Source organism: Telmatherina bonti, assembly GCF_933228915.1.
Source record: "Telmatherina bonti genome assembly, chromosome: 11".
Taxonomy (NCBI): domain Eukaryota; kingdom Metazoa; phylum Chordata; class Actinopteri; order Atheriniformes; family Telmatherinidae; genus Telmatherina; species Telmatherina bonti.
This window is the reverse complement of record NC_136629.1, coordinates 25,024,669-25,038,629: the sequence shown is the minus strand read 5'-3', so window position 1 is coordinate 25,038,629 and position 13,961 is coordinate 25,024,669. Positions and strand designations below refer to the sequence as shown.

The 13,961-nt window shown below is 36.9% G+C and overlaps 1 protein-coding gene across 1 annotated transcript; it reads left to right on the top strand.

The window, feature by feature from the left end:
• Positions 1-1,123: 1,123 nt before the first annotated feature.
• paox (polyamine oxidase) lies at positions 1,124-13,592 on the top strand (the record flags this gene model as incomplete). Its single annotated transcript, XM_079248779.1, has 20 exons — positions 1,124-1,408; positions 1,686-1,862; positions 2,024-2,154; positions 2,225-2,412; positions 3,022-3,203; positions 4,507-4,676; positions 4,944-5,029; positions 5,135-5,247; positions 6,467-6,621; positions 6,733-6,879; positions 9,297-9,456; positions 10,767-10,943; positions 11,321-11,451; positions 11,618-11,805; positions 11,990-12,171; positions 12,409-12,578; positions 12,717-12,802; positions 12,912-13,024; positions 13,182-13,336; positions 13,440-13,592. The coding sequence occupies exons 1-20, from the start codon at positions 1,255-1,257 to the stop codon at positions 13,590-13,592; spliced, it is 3,018 nt and encodes a 1,005-aa protein (XP_079104905.1). The 5' UTR covers positions 1,124-1,254.
• Positions 13,593-13,961: the final 369 nt, after the last annotated feature.

The following is a 13,961-nucleotide window of genomic DNA, read 5'->3' as shown; positions in this document are numbered from 1 at the left end:
ACAGTTTTACAGAGACTGTTGTTATAGTGATGGACCCACCTTGACCATACAATCGGATGACCAGAGCTGTTATTTTTTTTAATGGGTTGGTAATAGTGACATAATCATAAACACACATAAATGATTCACAAACTATGAAAATGTCTTTTTTTTTATATCACAAAATACAAACACTGTTCAAACGCAGCTCCTTCAAGTCGTTTGCAGAAATATGGAAAAGGAATATGCTAGATAGAAAACAAACATACTAAAACAAAATGTTACAAAGTTAATTGTAGATGTAATATTCACTCTCCAGCATACAAAAGAAATGTAGGCTTGTACACATACGAATTTAGCTGATTCCAGTATAGACAACTACAACAAAGTTAGACACAGAAATTGTAGCTGAGCCCAATTGTTTATACTGTACACAATAACTATCAAATTGTCAGTGGAATACTAAAATATGAATTAGTACTTTTTTTTAGTAAGTAGTACTAATTGGTACTGATTGTATATATTAATTTTTCCAATTAAAGAAACTGCTTTGGTAAAACAAAATCTACACAGATTATTTGAGAAAGCAGCTGAACACATTTCACTGTGACAATACCTTATGATCACATAAATACTTTTTTTTTTTTTTTTTTAAAGCAATTGATGCAAAAATTGATTCAACCACTGCTCATAATACTGTTCAGAAAAGAAAAGCAGAGGGGTGACAAAAACAGTTTGCTTTGTAAAACATAGCTAAAAAGAGAATTAAAGTTTTGTAAGTCATGGTCTTTTCTTTATTTTTTTTCTTCTTTGATTGATTTGATTGTTATCAAGTAAACGTAAATGGAATCATGAAAAATATAAAGGACAATGAGAATACATCAGTATAACGTCTTTTTATTTTGTTTATATGCTGAAGCTGATTTTAAATACGACAAAACTTTCTTTACCCAGTACCTCATGATACATTATTAAGGACTGGCTCCTTGTTCAATCATTTGGTTTTTTTTTTTATTACCTTACTGAATGCGCTTCTCATTTCTCTCCTCCCACTGTCTTCACTTCAGCAGTCCAGTAGGTGGCGGTGATGTTACCAACACCCCGCACTGCACCCGGCCGGCCACCGTAGACAAACAATAAATGTTCGTGCTATGGAATCGACGGTTTATGATCATAGATATTATGCCTGTCACCTTTGGGACGACTAAGTGTAAGAAGTGACTGAAAAAGCGAGAGCGACGTCTTTAGATGTCATTACGTTGACAGGGTACAGATATGGCTCAGAGTTTAGACGCGAAAGTAGTTATAGTCGGTTGCGGGATATCAGGTGTAGCCGCGGCGCAAAAACTCGTTAAAGCTGGATTTAATAATGTACGTGTAATTGAAGCTACTTCAAGAAGTGGAGGACGAATAAAGACAAGCAAACTTGGTGAGCATGCACGCATAAAACATGCATGCTGTTATTTGAAACAGACTCTGGAAAATCGGAAGATGAAAAATTGTGGATCTGCAGATCTGTAAAATAGATGAATGATTGTTTTAGATTCCGAAGTCAAACTTTCTGGAGAAAAATCGCTTGTTACATGATAATCAAGCTTAATTTCTCAACCAGTTTTTTTTGTTTTTGTTTGTTTTGTTTTGTTTTTCCTTTTGTAATAGTTAAACGAATGAAGTTACACACAAGTCCGTTTTGTTTTTCTCAACAGGCAATATCATTACCGAAATAGGTGCAACTTATATCCATGGTCCATCTGAGAAAAACCCAGTGTTTCGTCTGGCTCGTGACTATGGCCTGCTGGATCCAGAGGTCCTCACCCCAGAAAACCAGTCTGTGGATGTTGATGAATATCCTCCTTGTGTCCCCAACTGGTTCAGCAGTTCAGGTGACCATATGAACAACCCAGGATTGAGATTCAACACATTTTGTTTCCTATTCAAAGACTGCTAAAAGGCATTAAGTTCATCCTAATGAAAAACATTATGTGCCATGCAGTTTTTATTGAATTTTGGAGGCAATTTTAACTGTGATGATTGTGTACTTCAGGTCAGAGGCTGAGTGCAGACTCCATGAGTCCATCTTTAAAGTTGTTTCACGAGCTTCTGGATAATACTTGGCAGTTTAGGAAGCAGAAAGAAACATCAGGAAACAGCGTTGGACAGTTCATCCGTTCAAAGGTATTTTCTTTTTCAGCATCCGAGATTATGTTTTTATTTATGATGATAAACTTACTTTGATATTTTGTAGGCACAAAAACGAGCATTAAAGATATGGAAAGATAAAGATGAGCCCACCAAAAAGCTGCTGCTGTCTGGTATCAGTACCATGTTGAAGGTGGAGTGCTGCGCCAGTGCAACTCACACCATGGATGATATAGATTTGGCTGGATATTCCATGTATAAGAGTATCAAGGGTGTGGACTGTACATTCCCAAGGTTTGTTCTGCACTACCTCACAAGCACTCATATGAAGCAAATAAAGGTTATGAAACTTGATGAATAGGTTGATGGATTGAATTTACTCTTTTTTCTATTGAGTTGGTCAAGTCAATACGATAAGCTTTACCTGAAATGAAAAAAAAATTAGTGGCAATTTCTGTTACTTAATTGTATACATATAAAATATTACATTATATTTGTAATGTTATTTAGTTCACCTTTCCATTTGTGGGTAGTGTTGTCATTAGTAGAATTATTAGAAATAATTGCAGACAGATTCCATGGTAGAAAGTACCCATTAAATCCAATCGGTAAGTGTGTCCAAACTTATGACTGTTACCATAAGTTTGAATGCAGGTAAAATTGCTAATCTCTTCAGTTATTTACTGCACCACCTAGAATGCATCTCAGTAGTAGATAGTAACTTTAAATTTCCAACACAATCTAATCACCATCAGGAGCGTTTCATCACTGTCAAACGTTGGTCAGACAACATTTATAAATATCAGTGTTTACTATAATACTGCGTAAATTTGTTTGGACAGAAATCTGTTAGAGGGCTATTAAGGTGAAGTCAGGTAACTAGTCTGTACTATTTCTGTGCAGCGGGTATGAAGGCCTGATCAGCCACATGATGGCAGAGCTCCCCGCTGACCTGGTGACCTACAATCAACCCGTTCGCTGTGTCCACTGGAATGGCACAGAGAGCAGAGTAAATCCTGTGACTCTGGAGTGTGACGATGGGGAGAGGATTGCTGCTGATCATGTTATTCTCACTGTGCCTTTGGGTATGTGTTTACTCATACAATGCACTGTTTTTCATTTAAGCATGTGAAGCCATATAATTTCAAATGAGGTGGTGTGACTTCCATCAAAGCTGAAGGGGTTTTCTTGCTTTAGAGATTTGCTGTTTTGCAACATGAATTCCGTTATGAAATTTACCCCTTTACTCAAATGAATCAAATCTTTATTAATTGCATGAAATGCATAAGCAATTTTTGTATTATAATAATTTACCATACAAAATAAAAGGAGGTCAGGTGGTTTTAGCTCATCTAGATAATCAAATATGTTAGCAACAGCTACTTTCACACACACACAGAATAACTGCCTTATGAATAGTGTCATGGATTTACGCAATCTGTCATTAGAGTTGCGCTTTGACCAGCAGACTTTTTTAAGCAACTAAAAAAGTTTCTTTAGACAGATGCTGTGTTTATTGTGTTTCCACCAGATGGAAACATCAGAGGTTTTGATGTTTTCATTTATGATGTTGATGTTTTTATTAGAAGATTTTGTATTTCTCAAATAACCTAAACACCTTCATAACTTGCTGTACAGTCTCTTGTCCTTTTACAAGATCCCCTTCCCCCTCTCTTATGAATACGTTATAAGCCCAAGTAGAAACATAGTTTTTAAGAAGAGAAAAAAAACAAACCCTGTGGTACATCCTATGCTTTAAACATACTTGGAACTCCTCTGCATCTGCATCAGTGCCCCACAAACACACCTACATGTTGTAGTGTTTTGCTGTCACTTGAAGGCACTCTCAGAAATATACAGAACAGTTTGAGCTGCAGCCTCTTTTGCATGTGCTAGTACTGCTGTTGGTCATTGAGCTTTGCTCTGCACATGCTGATACAAATCTCTGCAAGCATACTTAATGGATCTTACTAGTCATATTGAAGATTTACTGGGAGATGAATGAAGAAACTGATCAAAGGAAAACAATTAAAAATCTTCAGTGATCCCACCCATCAACTGTTGGCGGCTGCCTGATGTTCAGCAGCGATGTCACACAACTGCTATGTGTGTGAGGTACAAGGGACAGCGGGACCAAACTGACTTTTGTCTCCTTTTCCAGATGGTTCAATGATCCATAAGTCAAATATAAGTAACTCTTTCTTTGTCTGCAAAGCATGCGTACCCATCCTGCTGAGGATGCATCCTTGACTTAAAGAAGCACATGCTGTTTAGTCTCTGGTCTGTAGTCTCAAGACCTCAAGGGTTTTTAGTTTGTGGAAATATTTCTTGTTGATAAAATTCCACTTGGAAAGTTATTACAATTTTTCATTTCCTTTTTTTTGTCAGGATACCTCAAGAAGCACCACTCAACCCTGTTCTCTCCTCCTCTTCCAACCCACAAGCTGGACTCCATTCAACAACTAGGATTTGGTACATGTGACAAAATATATGTTGAGTTTGAATCACCATGGTGGGATGCTGACTGTGAGGCTATCTACCTGGTGTGGGAAGATGAGGTTTGTAGCAATACCTTTGAGACAAGTATAAATTGACTCATTAATTATATTCTTTGTATTTAAATTTATTCAGCTGCACAAAAGGTTTTATAACCACATTGTACTTTTAGAAATTCTAACATGCATTTGTAATTTCTTAATAGTCATAATGTATGTTGTTTTGCTAATCCTATATCTTCAAATGACATAAAAATCTTTTAAAATTTATTTTAATGTCTTTTAAATCTGAGCTACACCATTAATATTTTTTATGTTCTTTGTCATCAGGAGAATATTTCAGACCAAGTGTCGGATAAAAGGAAATCCTGGATTAGGAAGATACCAGAGTTTACAGTGATCAAACCCTCTGAAAAGTCAGCAATGTTTTTGTCACTTAAGAAGTAATGTTTTTTATTTCTTTAGAAAAATCAAGGGTTTATGTTTAAAATCTTTTTTCTTTTTAACTGTGAAATTTTCAGGGGTAGTCATGTACTCTGCGGCTGGATCTCAGGCCACGAGGCAGAATACATGGAGACGCTTTCTGAGGAGGACATCAGGCGTTCCATCACAGAGCTCATTCACACATTTACAGGTGAAGCTGACATCTGATTTAAAGAAAAGAAAACCATAAACATTGTGGTACTCAGATTTTTCAGAGCAGTACAATATGTCCATCTATACTTACTTTTTATCAACACAAATAGTAATAGCAGTTTATAAACAGGTAGCCATCACACTGGAACATAGGTGTCACGCTCTGGCCCATGGGCCAATTTTGGCCCACAGTGTAATTATATCTGGCCCACAAAGGAATCCCAAATGACAAGAGTTGGCCCGCTGTTATTATACAGCCCTTGGACTTTCAAAATATCCAAACCCTAGAATGCTCTGATTGTTCGTTTGGTGTGTTAGTCAGGACAGGACTCTCTTCTCTGTTGACAGTAGTCATGGCAACTTCAAGCTACTGCAGCAGAGATGGTAAATAAGCCCACCCATTCAATGAGGGAGTGTTTAAGAAAAAAGTGCATGAAGGAAGTCTGTGAGTTTGTGTGCCCAGAGTGAAAAAAACAACCTTTTTCAAATGAGAACCTGAGCAGAAACACAGTGACAGATGTGATTTTGCCACTGATCTGAGGTTCAAAGTCATATCTGGAAGATTTTTTCAGTAAATGTCAACGTTGGCCCACAAGGTTGTCCAACTTTAAATTTTGGCCCACTGTATATTTGACTTTGACACCCCTGTGCTAGACCTTAACTATTATAGCTACAGTCAGTCTACACATGACAATCCCAAAATATTTATTGTATTGCTTTACTGTTTTATATCAAATTTTAAGATTTTAAGGAAAAGGTGAAAACTTTTGTGCCTGCAAGAGCCTAAGTAGTCATGGTGTATAATTTATATGGTGTCTTATAGTTTACATATAAACCTACACTACCAGTCAAAAGTTTCCCTTTAAATGCAATAGGAAAGTGTGTCCAAACTTTTGACTGGTAGTGCATAACAGTGATGGTAACTGTAAATTAAGATATAACATGTCTGTTAGGGAGGTAAATGCAGTATTTCTTGTTGTGTTGTAATATTGATGGAGGATTCTTCTGTCTTTAACATTCATTCATTCTTCATTCATTGTCCAGAAAATAACAGATAAGTGTTGTGCTGGAATTAAAGTCACAAATTCTATTGCCCTCCATAGACAGTAGGTTTTACTGGATTAAGCAGCTGCACTTTTTTTATATTGTAATTTTGATGTTTGCCAAAAGGTTTGAGCCTTTGTTATTTCCATATCATCATGACTGCATGTGTTTAGGAGACCACACCATCACACCAAAAAACATCCTGTGTACACGGTGGTTTCTTGATCCCTGGACGTGTGGATCCTACTGTCACCCAGCAATACATTGTTCAGCAAAGGATCTAGAGAACATGATGAAGCCATTGCCAACAAATGGAAAGCCATCACAGGTGCAAAGATTAACCTGTTCTTATTTACACATAAATACAGTACATTTTTGCAAATACAATGTTACCCCATGAATATTTTTAACTGATGTTAATGGTCTGGATGTGATTCAGCCTCTGCAGGTGTTGTTTGCTGGAGAGGCAACTCATCCTTGCTATTACTCCACCGTCCACGGAGCTCTTCTCACTGGGTGGAGAGAAGCCGATAGACTCATCTCTCATTACTCTTCTGTCAGGCCATTAAGCCAGTCAAACAAGAAAGTTAAATAAAGTATAGACAGCTGCTCATCAAAATATTGTCAATCAGTGTCATTAATGAAATAAGGCAACACTAAATGGTATGCCTCTTCATTTTTGTTTGATAGTGGAGCCTTAAATTGCATGTTTCCACCTGCCCTGCACTCTCTTTTGAGGTATTGCGTTATGGGTAAAATCAGTGGCTGACTTATCTCTTGGGAAATATGTAGAATAAAATCTTTCCATTGTAAGTGTGACAGTTCTATTAATTATTTAGGATTTAAAGGGCTATGCAGAACCATTTTACAGCAAACAGGAACATGAGTCAGCTATATACATTGATTCATAAAAACATGTAATGACCCTTAAAAAGAGTATGTCCAATAAAACGTATTCTAGGAAAAGCCTGTTATCATAAGGCCTGCTGTGCCCCCCTTGTGCAGGGGCACAACTAAACACATCAGAGAACCTACACTAAGGCAAAGTTCAGGAATGGACAGTAAACAGTCTGATGTAAGTTCTGCAAGTTAATAATGGAAAAGAATTGGCGAAAGGGCGTCAGGTGATGGCAAACAGCTTGAAAGAAAAGTTGCATGGGTGATGACAGCGATAACATCTGTGATGAATGAGTAAGAACATTTAAAGGGTAGGCATAGAACAATTCCATCAAAAAAAAAATACTAAGCAGTGACAGCTGCTTGTTATGTACCAAATAAGGCATTGCAATAGCTATGGCTTGTCCATTGGCCAGGCTGTAAACTCCACTGTCCTAACAAAAATGTCATAATTTGTTTGCAAGAATCAGAAATTAAAACTATTTATAAAGATTTAATCAAATAAACTGTTAAGTCAAATTCACCAGTGGCACATAAATCCATGCTGCTAGATGGACTGGATGAGTCAGATGAAGACCAACTTGTCCACAATTTTCAAAGTAGCATTAATAGTTTTTTGTTTGGCCACTAAATGCCATGCTGAGAATCTAAATGTAACCAATAATGTGGATTTTTATTTTCTAAAATAATCACTGAAAAAAATAATTAAATACTTTATTTAGATCGTCCTTATGTTTGTGTTAGTTGTGTTAAAAACATGAAAAATACCATGTAATTACTGTGTAATACTTTGATTTGATTGAATAAAGAAATAAAAAAATCATATTATAACCTTAAGCTGTTATGTGTCTTATTTTAATTGTTGGTATTGTCAACCAAGGGCAGGGCTACAAACTTTTAATGGTGCCAGGGAAATGGTTGCACATGTAAATAAGACCCTTTTTTAAATAGAACAAGTAAAATACCCAATGATATTTTTTCAACAACAGATGTTTAGGCAACGAAAAGCAAGTTTATTTGTATAGCACCTTTCATGTACAAGACAATTCAAAGTGCTTTACATGAAACATTAAAAGCATTACAGATGGTGTAAAAAAAAAAAGCATAAAAGATAACACAAATAGCAAAATCCCAATAAAATCATAATTTATATTAAAATAATTAAAAGCAGAATTAATTAAAAGTTGTTGTGCAGATTTCATGCATGGGCGCATGAGAAAAGGAATGTTTTTGACCTGGATTTAAAAGTGTCTGCATTTGGTGAAAGATTAATCTCCAATTGCAGTTTGTTCCACTTGTTTGCAGCATACCAGCTAAATGCTGCTTCTCCATGTTGACATGTTTCCTTTCCTGTTTGGTTTTAATCACTGCTACACAAGCACTTGCTTCACTGAAATAGAGGAAAACATTTTTTGAAGAATTTTTTAAACTTCATCAGTTTTTCCAGCATTACTGACCTGAATTTGCGCTATCACCACTTTTGTTGGTTTTATGACTCATTGCATCACCTACATTGGCAGTTGACGAGATGATACTGTGTGAATGCTGCATTATGATAAAGGACTGGGTGTACAAATGTGCTGCATTAACTTGAACTTGAGCATTTGAGCTTTACCAAGTAAAGTTTAGGTTATAGTAAACATTTGTTAGAATTTGGTTATCTATTGTTGGGGTATCATCTGATGGGTCAGTGAGACTTCAGAGTTGTCCTCCTGAGGCACCACCCTTGACCAGGTGGTCCAATAATTATATTTTATTTGGCCACAATTCTATAAAATATTATCATATATCATATAAGGTCACAATAAATACAAAAATAACTGGGGAAAAATAGGCCATGAATGAATATAGCATTAGATCTATTTTTCTATTAGGTCCGTTTTGGGTTTTTTATGCTGTTACTGTGTATCTCGTTTAATTATCCCTTTTTATATGTTAATTTTATTTTATTGCAGGCTCATATCTTTATAAACCAATTTTATTAACATTAGCCTCTAAAATGGACTTTTATCCTGAAAAGCTGGACCGGAAACGTTGCCATCACTCACAAGGAAGTAGACGAGGTTCGTTCTTAACGGTAACTGTGTCAAGTCTCATCAAACTAAGCTGGCCATGGCAGGGACCGCTAACGCAAAGATAGTCATAGTAGGATGCGGTATTTCGGGAATAACAGCGGCACAGAAGCTTGTCAAAGCTGGATTCCGTCATGTGAGAATACTTGAGGCGACTTCCAGGAGCGGAGGACGGATCAAAACAGGCAGACTGGGTGAGTGATGTGCAGCAACTTCTTTACACCTGACATTAGTAAGAGTCACCAAGTAGCCTAGTGTTCAGGCGATTCCTAGACAAATAGGAAGACACGCTTAACCCCCCCCCCCCCCCCCCCCCCCCCCCCTTTTTTTTTTTTTTTTAAACAGTCTTTTAAACTTGATAAGATTTTACAATGCCTTTTATCTTTACAGATAAACACTAAATTAGGTAATATAAAGTTACAGCTTCAGAGTGGGAGTAGCCAGTTCAAGGACAGGCATCTAGCACCTGATGCCACCTGCACAGTTAAGTGTGAAACAAGGCAGAAGGTTACCAAAGCAAGGAGCTTTTATATTAAACAGTCTCTTAACAGTTTATGTGAAGGCAAACTATACAAAAAAGGAGTGCAATCATCTAAAAACACATCTAAACACATTTCATAGTGGAATTACAGCATATTTAAGCATTAGACTAGTTCTTATCTGTTTATCCATATCTGGATGCCCATAATACCAATGTGACCTGGGTCCCCCTTTTCTAACCTTGTGTTAGAACTCCTGATGCTAAATACACTTAAAGGTCCAAGGATGACCTTCCCGCTTCTGTCCAGTTCTGAACTTTACAGAAATCCTAGCTGAAGTTGTTCAAAGTAGGAAAAGTCTGTATTACAGGTTCATTTGATTATTGACATAAGCATTGCAAAAATACGAGGATAAGTACTGCCATTCTGTGAAGGCACATCTTCCTTTTCCTTGGCTTCGCTCTTTCTCATTTGAGTAGCTGACAAATTACCCACCCTATAGCCTCTACAGTGTTATTTTATATTCCGTACTAAGGGGAGAAATTATTGCAAAATGAATTAAATAATGTTTTTTCAAAGATGGAATTTACAAGACCAGACTTACATTTTTACATTAGGACTTCTTTGGATGGCGAGTGAGAGATACGTGTGTGTACGTTGATCTGTGTGTGTATGTGTGAACTTGCTGTCAAAGAGAGAAGACAGCAAGCTCAAATCAGTGCAGGCATACTCAAACATACTGAAGAAAATTAGTTGAGTAATTGTTTCAAATATTGAGTTTGTTTATTTTGCAAAATATCCACCAGCTTAGTTTCTCTTCCAGAGGTTCATTTCTCTCTTAAAAAAAATACAAGAACTAACAAGAAGTTAAGATTAAAACAACTAAAACGCTACTCAGTGAAATTACATAGGGTTACTGCACCTATGCAATCCTATCTTTAAAAAGAAAGAAGAAAGAAGACATTTAAATAAATAACACATTAATTTTTTTGTTTTTTGTTGTTGCACAATATTTTTATTCATAGGTAATAATCTTGTTGAGATTGGGGCAAACTGGATCCATGGGCCTTCCGAAGAGAACCCAGTGTTCTGCCTGGCTCGTCAGTACGGGCTTCTGGAGCCAGAGGCCCTCACCCCAGAAAGCCAGGCCATGGACATTGGAGGACATCCTCCCTGGATTCCTAATGTCTTTAGCAGTTCAGGTTGTGAGATCTGATCTGAATCATATATATATTAAAACACTCTAACAGTTACTATAGAAAATGAATATTTTTTTTCCATGGAAACTACTAAAATATTCAAGGCACTGACAGGAAAGCATAATAAAAGATGTTGTGTTGTTATAGACCAGTTTAATAATAGTTTCTTGTGCGAAGTTGGTTGCATTAAGACGATCATTACTGTGCATTTAAATTAAATTTCTATACTAAATTCCACCATATTTCATTTGCTGATTGGCCAGTGGTGGGTATAATGAAAACGTTTGCAGTTTCTTTCAATACAGCATGCAAGTCAAGTAATATAGATTGGTGAATACATGGTGCTTTTCTTCTAATTGGTATTCTTTTAATTCATCCAGGTCGTAAGCTGAACACCGAGGACATCAGTCCAGCTCTGGAAATGTTTGTTGAGCTGCTGAATGAATGTTCAGAATTTCAGAATCAAAATGGAGAACCTTACGCTACTGTGGGTGATTTCTTGCGTACAGAGGTATCCTTCTTTCAGAGACCAGAATATAACACTCACAGTTTGATTGTTAAAGCTAATTATTTGTGAGTAGTTGCCAGCCACTATAATTAGTTAGGATGTTATTGCACCTCACATAATCTCGAGGCTTGTTTGTTTGTTTGTTTATTTGTTTTCTTGTTGTCTGAAGGTGAAAAAACGAGCAGCAGACAGATGGAAAGATATTGATGCAGCTACCAGATCTCTTCAACTGTGTGTGATTAGTAACATGTTGAAGGTGGAGTGCTGCGTTAACGGGACCCACAGCATGGATGAGATAGGTCTGGGGGCCTTTGGCCAGTACAAGACTCTCCCTGGACTGGACTGTACATTCCCAGGGTTTGTTCTACCACAATATAAATTTGAATTTTTGGTATTTATTTTAGCATGTAAATATACAATAATACATTAATTACTTGGTTTTTTAATGAACTCTTTTAAATCTATCAATGAACTGACTTGTTTTCAGAACAGTGTAAATGTTTCGAAAACTTATTCAATGACTGATTTGTTTCTTGTGCAGTGGCTATGAAGGTCTGATTAAAAAGTTGATGTCGGAGCTCCCTGATGGTTTAGTGACCTACAGTCAACCAGTTCGATGTGTCCACTGGCACAACGCGGAGAAGGGAGAAACTCCCGTGTTGGTTGAGTGTGTTGATGGTGAAAGGATAATTGCAGATCATGTTATCGTCACAGTTCCTTTAGGTAATTTTCAGCCAGTGATTTAGTCTTCTTTCTGTCAAGGACCTATACATCTACTGCTAAAATTCTTTATCATTTGTTTATAAAATAGTTTTTTATATAAACTTGTTGCTTCAGTCTTAAGCATGAAATTTCTCTCATCCTGATTGTTGATGAGTGTTAATCTACATTCAGTGGTTAATTTACACAATCTTGGTCTGTACTTTTAAGTTTTAAAGTTAAATTGTCTTATTTTGTCAGGATACCTAAAGAAGCACCATTCGACTCTCTTCCATCCTCCTCTCCCGCTACACAAGCTGCACTCCATCCAGAGGCTGGGTTATGGAACAAACAATAAGATATTTGTAGAGTTTGATGTGCCATGGTGGGATGCTGACTGTGAGGTCATTCATCTGGTGTGGGAAGATGAGGTGAGATGAGCAGTTGCATGAACTTGCATATAAACTGCACTATTTAGCACCCTGAACAAGATTAATTTGTGAAGCTAAACTGTTAGGATACATCAGTATTACACATAAATTGCTCCTTTATCTGTTCTCATCAAACAGGACACAATGGTGGATCAGGTGTCAGACATCCAAAGATCCTGGATAAAGAAATTGTTTGGCTTTACTGTTCTCAAACCCACTGAAAGGTTAGCAGCCAAAAATGGTAAAAAAAAATGCTAATGATTCTCCAGCAATCACATTGTAAGTCCATAGTAAAAAAAAAAATAAAAAAAATGTTTTTGGCTTAACTTTCAGGTACGGTCATGTTCTCTGTGGCTGGATAGCAGGGCATGAGTCAGAGTATATGGAAACACTGTCTGAACAGGAGGTCACACAAGCCATCACACAACTTATTCGCAGGTTTACAGGTGAGTCTAAACCACAAACACTGAGAAACCAAAATCTCGCATTGACACCTTGTAGGGTCACTATATTTATCGGACAATTGGGGAAACTACATGTGTCTTGTACCCTTACCTTGGGATAATATTTGTCAGCGCTCATTGAGTAACCATTAATGTGCAGGGAACCCTACTGTCTCCCCTCGGAGAGTCCTACGCTCCCAGTGGTTTCATGACCCCTGGACATGCGGATCGTACAGCCACCTTGGAAGATTGTGCTCAGAGCAGGACCTGGACAATATGATGGAACCACTTCCAACTAAAGGATCACATTCACAGGTATCTACATCACTCTGTTTTACTTGTGTTTTTACTCCAACACAAACATGTGCACTGTATGCTGTACATCTGACACATGATTAAAGAGTTCAACCTATTTCAGCCGCTGCAGGTGTTATTTGCTGGAGAGGCAACTCATCCGTGCTACTTCTCGACCGTCCATGGAGCGCTTCTCACCGGTTGGAGAGAAGCCGATAGACTCATCTCTTATTACTCCTCTAATCATCCATCCAAGCTTCCCCAGTCAAAACTTTAAGATACCAATGTGTTTTAAAGATTTTAAAACATTCACACAGTTTTTAAAGATTTATATATTTTTTTTTTACTCTATGTAAACAAACAAATGACAAAGAACTTGTTTATAAACTATTGTTTAGTCAAATGATTTTACTGAAGAATTCTGGGGAAAAAATCTGCTTGCAGCGAATGAAAGTGAAACTTCTGACTTTATGCCATTTATTGTAGTAAATTACAAATTGGACATCATTGCTTCTGTTAGCCTGGGAAAGTTAATGAGATACATAAAAGATACAGCATTTCTCCTCTACAAATATATTAATATACTATTGTGAAGGGCTGTATTTTTTTTGTAAAGACTACAGTCATTACTCTGATTTATAGATCA